This window comes from Suillus fuscotomentosus (genome assembly GCF_016647785.1).
Source record: "Suillus fuscotomentosus strain FC203 chromosome Unknown F5891scaffold_109, whole genome shotgun sequence".
NCBI classification, from domain to species: Eukaryota; Fungi; Basidiomycota; class Agaricomycetes; order Boletales; family Suillaceae; genus Suillus; species Suillus fuscotomentosus.
This window is the reverse complement of record NW_024539621.1, coordinates 74,281-84,519: the sequence shown is the minus strand read 5'-3', so window position 1 is coordinate 84,519 and position 10,239 is coordinate 74,281. Positions and strand designations below refer to the sequence as shown.

The window sequence follows — 10,239 nt, the reverse complement described above, 5'->3', positions numbered from 1 at the left end:
AATGAGAAGCTTGTATGCACTCAGGACCAGTTGCATCAAGTACGCGAAGCTCATGCAACCGCCTATACAAAGGCCAAACATTACCAGAAGGTCCTCAGTTACGAGCAAAAGAAGGTCAAGCGCACCAAAGTTGCACTTGTCAAAGCATTGCAGGATGCTGTGAGGTGGAAGGGAGCTGTGAAGGATAGATCTGATGAGCTCACTCATGCACATGGAGACCTCAAGGAAAAGACAACTCAATTCCTTAAACTACAGTGTAAGCTGCAAGAGGAGGCTGGCAAGATGGAGGAAATAGCAGAAAAATGGAAAGCCGAGTGCTCTCGACTTGCGGAAGAGCTATCTGGGTGTCAACAAAATGTCCTTGCCCTGTGCAAGTGTTGTCAGCATAATGCAATGCATACCATCAAAGCTGCGCTATCCATAAATAAACCACATACCTTCAAACTTATGCATAGAAGGGCCTACACAGTTGAGGCCAGGAGCCTCGCAAGATATCTTATACACACCGGATGCTCACAGGAGTTAATTGGGAGAGTAATTCAGAAAATCGGGATACTTGCAGGAGTTTCTGCAAGCTACATCATGATCCGCCGCACAGTTTCACAAGCCCTAATTGAAGGAGGGGTTGCAACAAGCATTCAGCTTGGCTACAAAATCTCTCAAGCTTATGGTAAGTTTATCGTCAAATGATACAAAAATGACATATGAACACTTTTCAACAGGCTTAACAATAAGTGGTGATGGGACAACTCACAAGAATGTTAATTATGAGTCATGCATTATCGAGCTCAAGACCCCTCTTATACTGCTACATCCCAACAGAAGCACCATGCCCACATCATTTCCGTATCTTCATCTATTAATCACACTAGTGAAACTCAAATCAGCGGATGGAAGGAAGGGATTTCTCACCTGTCATTGACATTCTCACAAAGTCCATTTGCAAAGCACTCAGGTCTGTCACTGGACCTTGACAGCTTCTTAAAAAAACTCAAAGGGATGCACACCAATCATGCAAGCGATCAAAAGAAGATGTGCTGCCTGTGGAAAGAATGGAAACATCGTTTTGTATGCGCTTCCTATGGCTTTGATAATCCCGAAAAAAAACTCACTTTAGCAGTAAGCATGCTCGCTTGCAGGTGCTGCTATTGGTTGTCGAGCACTACAAAGCATGACGGCATGGTGAATCACTTGACGACGAAGTTAATTTTCTCAATTTAATCAATTCTTAAGTCAAATATTAACATAGTAATTCAACAACAACCTTTAATTATACTTTTACTCATACATTGGTACATACTGCCACACCTACTACAGTCACTATACAAGTAGAGTATTTATAAGTAACATAAATACTAACATTTCATAGTAATAGTAGCTGTAATTACTATTGTACACCCTGACGCCATGTTTTCTGCAGACATAGGGTTTTTTTGCTTATATAAGCTGGACAGTTTGTTTGCTGGCATTGCCCACCACCATTGTAAAGGATATTGAAGACTTGGTTAACAAGGTGAGTGATAGGGTATTCTGTCAGTCTTAGCTGATACCTCTTTAGCTTGCAGATTTCTATCAAGATGGCTGTAAGCTTTCAGACTTTTATATTAAGATTCCTAGCACTATTATTTCAAAGTGAGTTTTCCTACTATACTACCTACTTTTATTTCTTACTTAATATTACTGCAAGAGGCACTTTGGATATCCAAAACTCTAACAAATCTCTCATGACATTTATATGTAGAGCATCGCTCACTCATATCTGGGACTATCTTATAAATAATTTAATATCTTGTTTTCATAGTAAAAATATCTTTCAGCCTCAATCTTTTGTCATTACAAGAATAGCTGTAGGTGTATCCGGTGTATCAGCTAATAGCCAGATTAATATAGACCCAGATATTTGAATGTATACATTTCTTATGGTGGAACAGATATACTACAAAGGTCCTTTTAAACTATTGTTATGGCAATTATTAATACTGAAGGCCAACTAGGGTTAAGATGCTCTTAAGGATGTCCCCTTCCACTAGCTTATAAGTATAAATGAGGGGAGCGTTAGCTACAATCAGATATGACCTTATCCTCCAGTTGAAGTAGATCTACTTTCAGGATAAGAATTCTTTCCTATTTAATTTTTCTTCTTATTAGTCTTGAATACTAACATTTGTACTATGGTTCACTATAATGCTGAGGATGAGGAGTTTTGTTTTGTTCTGCCTATAGGAAATTTTTGTGGAGGAACATTAGTAATATACAAACAGGGCTTAGCAGTTGAATTGAGGGAAAAAAATGATGATCTTTAGATCATGCAGTAGCACACAAATGCTGGTAATGAAAGAGCAGCAGAGCAACTTAAAAAGGTTGATGATGTCATCACTCACTCCCCTACTAAGAAGAAGCTTTGTAAGTCTAGAGCTGTACAGAAGCAATCTCTTAACTCTCTAGCACCTATACCAAAGGCCTCTTAAAAGGCCAAGGAAAAAAAAACAGAATAGGTAAGATTTTATAATCAGGCTACCCTTTACTTTCCTTAACTCATTTTTCATTCATAAACTCTAAGACTTCTCAGACAATAAGGCCATCATAGTCAAATGCAGATATAGGACTTAGTAAGCCTATCTTTACTTGTGTAAGACCTTGTTTAGGTGTAGTGTAGTGTAGTGTAGTAATGTAGACAATGTATCATGAAACAAATTTAATTTGACTTATCAGGATCATGAATGTGTGATAATTGCATTTTTTGAGTTATTTGGATAAGGAAAGTGTTGAGTTGAATTGGTGGATACTTGTTTGTATCATAAAAGTGTAGTTTTTTGTTTGGTGAACACAATTTTTGCTTATTCATATAAGGAAAGTGTTGTGTTAAATTAGTGGACACTTATTTGTATTGAAAAAGTGTAGTCTTTTGTTTGTTAGGTACAGTTTTGGCTTATTTGTATAGGAAAAGTGTAGTATTGAAAAAGTATTGTCTTTTGTTTGTTGGACACAATTTTGGCTTATTTGCATAGGAAATGTGTAGTGGCTGATATAGTGGACAGTTTTGACATATTTGAATTGCAAAGTGTAGTCATTTCATATAGTGGACACCTGTTTATGTATACAATTTTGACATATTTGGTGATTTTAGATAGACTTTCATTAGGAAAGTGGTGAAGAAAATAAGAAGTGCACAAATTTGGTCATTTTGGGTAGACTTTCATTAGGAAAGTAGTGAAGAAAATAAGAAGTGTGCAAATTTGTTGATTTTACATAGACTTTCATTAGGAAAGTTGTCAAAAGAATAAGAAGTGTGCAAATTTGTCAATTTTAGATACTTTCATTAAGAAAGTTGTCAAGAGAATAAGAAATGCACAAATTTGTTGATTTTAGATAGACTCTCATTAGGAAAGTGAAGAAATGAATTTTGTATAGCAAAAGTGTAGTGCTTTAATATAGTGGACATTTGTATATGAACACAATTTTGGCAATTTTGTGTAGCAAAAGTGTAGTGATTGATATGGTAGACAGTTGTGACATGTTTGTGCAGAAAGTGTCATCTGTATGACACTGCTTATGTTACTACTTAGTAATGTTAGTACATATGTTATGGTGTTACTAATTAGAGGGGAAAGGCTTGTACACACAACTTCAGTACTACCACCAGCACCTAGGACTCACTCCATAGGTATGTTTTATATATTATATCAGCTTATCAATCATCTTTGCCGGCAATAGTCATAGCCTTTGTTTTAACTGCTGATGATGTCGGCAACTGTCATTGTCTCCCATGGCCATCACACACCTTTGCTCATCGTCTCGAACGATGAGCACATATATACCCCCTCACTGGCTCAAATTTGGAGCCATTTTTTCATTTTTGCTTTTTATCTGTCGTACTATCTTTTCTAATATGTTTTGAAGGTATTTATTTGCAGGAATGGCTACATAGGAGCACACCATGACCAGGTAAGTTCTAAGCTTACTAATCTTGTGTATTGTTGTTACCTACCCTTTTATAGCACCATGAAGCAGTGGCCGCCACTACACTCTACCTCATGATGTGTCACCATGACAGTCCTTCGGAGCAGTGGCCTCCAAAGAACATCTGCTGGGATCCTGCATATTCAAACAAGCAAGATCACCTCAATGCTGAGTGCCAACTTGCTGAGAAAATCAACAGTGAGTGATCAGTCCTTTCCCATCCCTAATTCTCAACGGCAGAACAGGTCAACATGCACAGCAGGCAGCCCTATCTACTGACACCATGAAGCAGCAGCTGCTACACTCTACTGCACAGCATGTGACTACAACGGACAGTCCTTTGCATCAGTGGTCTATGAACTCTATCTCCTGCCATGTTACCATGGTACTTTACTCTACCTCCCAACATCTTCCATTGATGGTCCTTTGCAGCAGTTGCTATACTCTACCTCCTGACATGTTACCATGATGGTCCTTTGGTGTTTTGTTGCTATCATACTTGTCTTTGTGTATTCAACCACTATGAATCTACTTGTTATTGTATGTTCTGTCACTATTTTAATTGCCTTTTTCATGAAATACATATGAGCATTGAAAAAGTCACCCAGTCTTTGAGAAAAATAAGTCTCTAAAAAAACTTTGAAGCAAACGAGTCTCTGAAAAAAGACACCAAGTCTTCAAAACAAATGAGCTTATGACAAAAGTGACTGAGTCTTCAAAACAAATGAGTCTATGACAAAAGTGACTGGGTCTTCAAAACAAATGAGTCTCTGAAAAGAAAAACTGGGCTAGTCTTCATCACTGCTCTCAATCAACTCTGCGCTCTTCTCAACAATCTTGTCACCACTGCTTTCGACATATTCTGTACTCTTCTCAACTCTCTTTGCAGCACATTTCTTCCTTAGCTTGTAGACATGCTCTCCCTTAGCTTGATGAGCTTGGTTACTAGCAATTCTTGCCACTAACACCTCTTCTGAGAGCTGCACACAATGACATTTGTGAGCTTCAAGGGCATCAAGGAGACATTTAACTTGCTCACTCACATCTACCAATAGTGGAGGGATTACAAATAGGCAAAAGATCCAAGAACCATCCTACTAGCGCAACACCATAACACTCGATGATGGAACCTTTCTAATTGCTGTAATTCATTTTGATGTGATTTGTGAGCTTCTTGTTGTGCAAAGTGTCATTATTATGTGAGTCAGTAATGTGAGATACTCATAGCAATATTCACAACACACCAAGCTCATCTTGTATGATCATTCAGCAATCACTGATCAATTTGTTGAGTGTGTGCGGCTGGCACTGCATAGATGGAATATTGGTATCTGCAAGCCAATGACCCAAATTAGTGTGGCTGTTGAGTCAATGAATCCCTTGGATGACATACCGAGACCTGGTATCGCAAAAGCCTTAAGTTTCAATGCCAAGTGTCGAGGCTCCAACTCCAGAACTGCACAGACAAATTTCTCAGCCTTCCCTGAAAAGAAAAACCTTGGTTCACTAAGGTCTTTGATGCCTCCTCTGACAGCAATATAAAAGCCTTTAATATCAAGATGAATCACAATGGACTACCTTAGGATTATCATGGACAACATGTTGCTTTTCAGCACGTATCTTGATAAGCTTTGCTGTGTATCTGTTCTTTTGAGCAGTTGTGAGCTTTGAATAATCACATTGAAGTGTTTCTTTGTGAGCAGAAACAAACTCAGTGAGTTTACAGTGGTCCTCTTTTGGAAGACCTAGAGATAGTTAGAAAAATATGAGCTGTGCAATAATGTACATACCTTCATTGATACCATTCAGTTGTTGGTGAATGAATCCATTCCATGTGTTGGGGCTACACCAGAGAGACTTTCCATCAAGATATAATTGATGTTGTGTCCAGCGCTCAGGCCTGAAAGTGAGTGAGCTTGAATATAGGCCATTGATAGTATCAACTTACTGCCTGTGTTTTTTGACAGGCTTCCAACCTCTCAGAGATATGTGTTTCTTGCACCATTAACATCTGCTGTGAGTGACCTGAACTTCTCTTGATGGGCCACTTTTTGAGATGTTGTGACACTCTCCCAATTTTCCCTCTCAAACCCAGTGTCTTTGTTAATGCAGGCACAGATCTCATGTATCATATCATGTGGAAGGCAATATGCTCCAAAGAGAATCTTCGCATCTGCAAAGGTTATAACAGTGTGTTCAGTACTGTTTACATTTATGATAGAAGGATTATTTTTGGTCCTAATAGCAGCATGTTTGGTAGTTTTGTGTTTGGTAGTGTCTTCATCGGTGTTGTAAGGGTGATATTAGTTAAGATCCAGTAGATAAGACAAGACTTACAATCCTTGGAAGTAGATGGCATGGGCATCAAGCCTGTCACATTGGTACTTGGTTGGGAGGATGGTGGTATACATGAGGTGGAGGTCATCATGGGCCCAATAGTTTTGACACTTGAGACTGAGGGTAAGATGTAATCATCTTTAGATGGCAGATTCAAAGAGTTAGTGATTAAAATCGAAATATGAAAAACTTACTATTATGCAGCACTAGATGAGATGGTAGTTCAACTCTTTTCCAACACTGCTTAAACCACTCTTTGCAGACTTGAGGAAGGACATTGTTCAGAAGAGTTGTTGTGATGTCACTAACGGCATTGGCAAGCTTCAGTGATGGTTAGTGAGATGTTGTAGATTTTAGTGTGATGTCTGGTGACATGATGGCAGTGAATTTATGACTGTACTTCGCAGTTTTTCCTTAGTGTGAGTAGATAGTATGTGAACCACCTGAATGAAAATTGAATGTGGCATGAAATTTAATGGTAAGATAGTTGTGCTGTAATGATTATCAGTATACAGAATTGCATAATAAAGAAAAGACTGACCACTAGGTTTGTATCATCATCTGCAAATGCAAGATCTAAGTATGCCAAGCAGTGAAGGGGCTGAAACAGATGGCCATCTGGTGTATCAGATTCAAGGACAAATGTGCTGGCCTTTCTAGACATGTGAAAACAGAAAGAAAGAAGTGAAAAACACGTTACAGACATGTGCTATATGACGAGATAACCAAATGCATCATGATTGTGTAAGAGTATTGGTAAGCCTACTACTGCACCTCTGAATGACATGTGCTCATCAATGACAAAGCACAGCACAATGTTATGGAGACAGTTAACTCTGATATTAGCCACTTCCTCCTCTCATTGTAAAAAGAAGAGATGGGGAGGATGAGTGCTCTGCAGATTAATTTACTATAATCAGGCACATCAAAGTATATACACTAGTAGATACATATAGATAAGCCACTGCACCTAATGACATGTGCCTCATCAATGGCAAAGCACAGCGGCACAATGTCATATCTCACTGTCAAGAACTTTCTCAAGACAGTTAACCCTGACCTTTAGCCACTTCCTCCCCTCATTTGAAAGAGAAGAGATGGGAAGGATGAGTGCTCTCCAAATCCAGGCCCTGAATATTCTTTCATTCAGGTCAGGTTATATTTGCTTTTGGTGGGTAACCGTCAGTAAACTACAGTGACCATAACATTTGTTCCATGTAAGCTTCAAAACGTGCAGCCTCCTCACCATCTCCACTATCTAACCCTCCAATATCTGCCTCCTCGCCATCTTCAACATCTAACCCCCCAATGTCTGCATCCTCACCACTCTGGTAATGAGGCGGTGACCAGTGTATCCTTCCAGGCAATAGATGCGCATGAGGCAATCACAGTGTACAGTGTTGATTCTGCACTGACAACAAGCTACCATGTGCAATTAAAATCCAAATTTCAGCATCGAGTTTGATAATCTCCTCCCAAGCACAGAGAACCTTGAAATGTTTTACTGCCATTCACGGTGAGTGGAGTTTGTCCATGGTTTGGTGAGTATCTCGTGTCGTGAGTATTTGAGAAGGTTGAACTCACCAAGTACTGCATATGATATGACTTCACAATATTGCAGTGTGGGTCATCAGGGATTTTGCGAGACAGCGAGTGTGTTATACTTGTCAAGTGCAGAGTGGATTGCACCAGAATGCTTCACAATGGCTTTAGAAATTTGTTTCCAAAGTTTATACCCTAAATCGGTGAAATTAGCAGTATAAATGAACAAAATATTGAATGTACCTGTTGATGCTAGATTAGCCTTTGATAGTTCAAACAAGCACTATATAATCAGACTTACGAGTTCCTCAATAGCGCAAATGAAGTGCTGGCAATGGCTATACTCTAGAGCCTTGACATATTCCACATAATCAGGTGTCCAACAGTCAGATACCCCAAGGCAAATTTTGAGATCTGCAACAACATTGATCTGGACTTGCAGCCTATGCTCAGCAGCATGATGAACTGCATTCCCCATTTAGTAGCCTGTGCCTCAGAAATGCTAAGACCAGAATTTGGCATAAATGATAACTGGTTGTATGAGATGAATTGATCTTGGTGGGAGGCATTAAAAGCATTCCTGAAATATTAAATTAAATTGTGTATCTAATTAACAGACAAAAATAAACTCACTTGTACTTGGCCAGCTTCTCAAGTGCATCATGTTGAGGCTCTGACCCCACAACGAGCAGATATCAACATTCTTCATCAATCCAAGAGTCAAAGTCCAGTATCTTGTCAGGGTACATTGGACGATATGCTTCAATCTCCTTCATATAGTTGGCAATTATCATAAGCACTTGTCGGTGGTTGTTGAAAAGGAAGCAACCTAGTTTGTATTCAAATTATGGAACAGCATGCACATGAGCAAAGCACTTACTGAGTTCAAGATATTTGTCCATGTCCCATTGATTGAAATGAAGGTCAAGATATTTGACATAATGGAATTGTGAGGCATGCCATATAAGCAATGCTGCAGTATTAGAGCCTGCAAAGATGTGTTCACAGGTCTCCAAGTCTTCAAGTCCCAGTCCACAACAATAAAGTGGATGGTGTTGGAGTTGACATTTGCAGTCATGTGCATGTCAATGGAAAGCATTGACAGCAAGAAGTAGGTGGTGGTCTGCAGCCTTGTCACAGATTGAGCTTGTAGTGACTGTCTTTGCTAAACTGCAGCTGATGTCACTGCTGATGGCCTGATTGTGTCCGAAAACATCGAGTAATTTGTTGATAATAGCAAGGGGATACTTTGCACTGTTTATATACATCAGTATGTGATTGTATATTAATAGTTTGCATAACAACATACAGCTCACTACTATGTCACATCTCTGCAATTGTTTGGACCATCCCGTGTTGACACGCTGATAGGAAGATTGCTGTCTGCTCGAAGATATTGATAATGTTCTCATCAGTCGAATTAGCTACTTTCTAGTTGTCAGTACATGCAAGATGGTGATTTGTGTCACTGTTAGTGACCTATTCACCTGGATGTAAGTGAACATCATCCTTGAATGCATCAACATCTTATGATGTGATCATGTACCAACTTGTAAACTTGCGATAGTCTGCATGGCCTGTGGTTGCTATTCGCTTGGCCGAGTTGTTGCCATCCATGGCCCTCAAAGATTCTGGATACAATGTCAGTTCATCAGGTTGCTAGTAAGACAACATTAAATATATTGAAATCATAATAGAAAATTCTTACCTTAAATGTGCATGCTGGACAGCAAACAAGTTGTTAACACCTGCTGCCCAGAACTGTTTTCTCTGGGGCCTAGGAGTCTTCTGCAGGCAAACAAGGTCAGCCTCATAAGTAGCAAAGTATGTGACCACTATGTTTCTGCAGCATTACAAAATATTCAGTGTCATAGACAACACAAGATAACACTTACCTCAAAATGCTCATGGCTCGCTCATGAAAGAGCAAACTGACCATTGCCCAGGCCCCTGCATTTGGATATGTATCTCAAAGATCTATCATAGTGTCATGAATACTTTCGATGGTATTGTTATGTGCACAGAAGGCCCATTCCAATTTGTATCTTCACCAATTTCATGAGTCTAGATTTTGAAGTTTTGAGTAAGTAAGCGCCACAGCACATTATAGTTGAAAGACTTACCCAAGACCATAGCATGAGGTATCATAATGATTTTGTAGGCTCTGAACAATCTGCTTGTCAGTTTGTCATGTCTTCCACAATTGAACAATGTGCGGAGAAATAGCATCAAGAGGTGCTAGAACTTAACATCAAGCCAGTAGTAGTGTTAGAGAACAACAAGTACATATAAGATGGCTTAGTTCTGATTCAGCATTAGGTGCTACAGCTGCTAGTGGATACAATGAGAGAGGATTGAAGCAAGTACAATCAAAATTAGTGACAAACAAGAAATAGTATA

The 10,239-nt window shown here is 39.2% G+C and overlaps 2 protein-coding genes across 2 annotated transcripts; one reads left to right on the top strand and one right to left on the bottom strand.

Annotated features, from left to right (window-relative positions):
• Positions 1 to 432: 432 nt before the first annotated feature.
• Positions 433 to 799, top strand: F5891DRAFT_900556 (uncharacterized protein; the record flags this gene model as incomplete). The annotated part of the gene is made up of 2 exons (XM_041373455.1): positions 433 to 674; positions 736 to 799. Coding segments are annotated over 2 exons (306 nt in total), but the record flags the coding sequence as incomplete, so codon positions are not given.
• Positions 800 to 4,748: 3,949 nt separating this feature from the next.
• Positions 4,749 to 8,923, bottom strand: F5891DRAFT_986208 (uncharacterized protein; the record flags this gene model as incomplete). Its single annotated transcript, XM_041377720.1, has 19 exons — positions 4,749 to 4,940; positions 5,004 to 5,005; positions 5,205 to 5,213; positions 5,354 to 5,506; positions 5,685 to 5,705; positions 5,751 to 5,860; positions 5,986 to 6,133; positions 6,298 to 6,414; positions 6,492 to 6,618; positions 6,839 to 6,873; positions 7,324 to 7,427; positions 7,498 to 7,653; positions 7,882 to 7,902; positions 7,962 to 8,034; positions 8,083 to 8,101; positions 8,141 to 8,282; positions 8,306 to 8,419; positions 8,473 to 8,510; positions 8,720 to 8,923. 19 exons carry the CDS (start codon positions 8,921 to 8,923, stop codon positions 4,749 to 4,751), a joined length of 1,785 nt encoding a protein of 594 aa, XP_041218644.1.
• Positions 8,924 to 10,239: the final 1,316 nt, after the last annotated feature.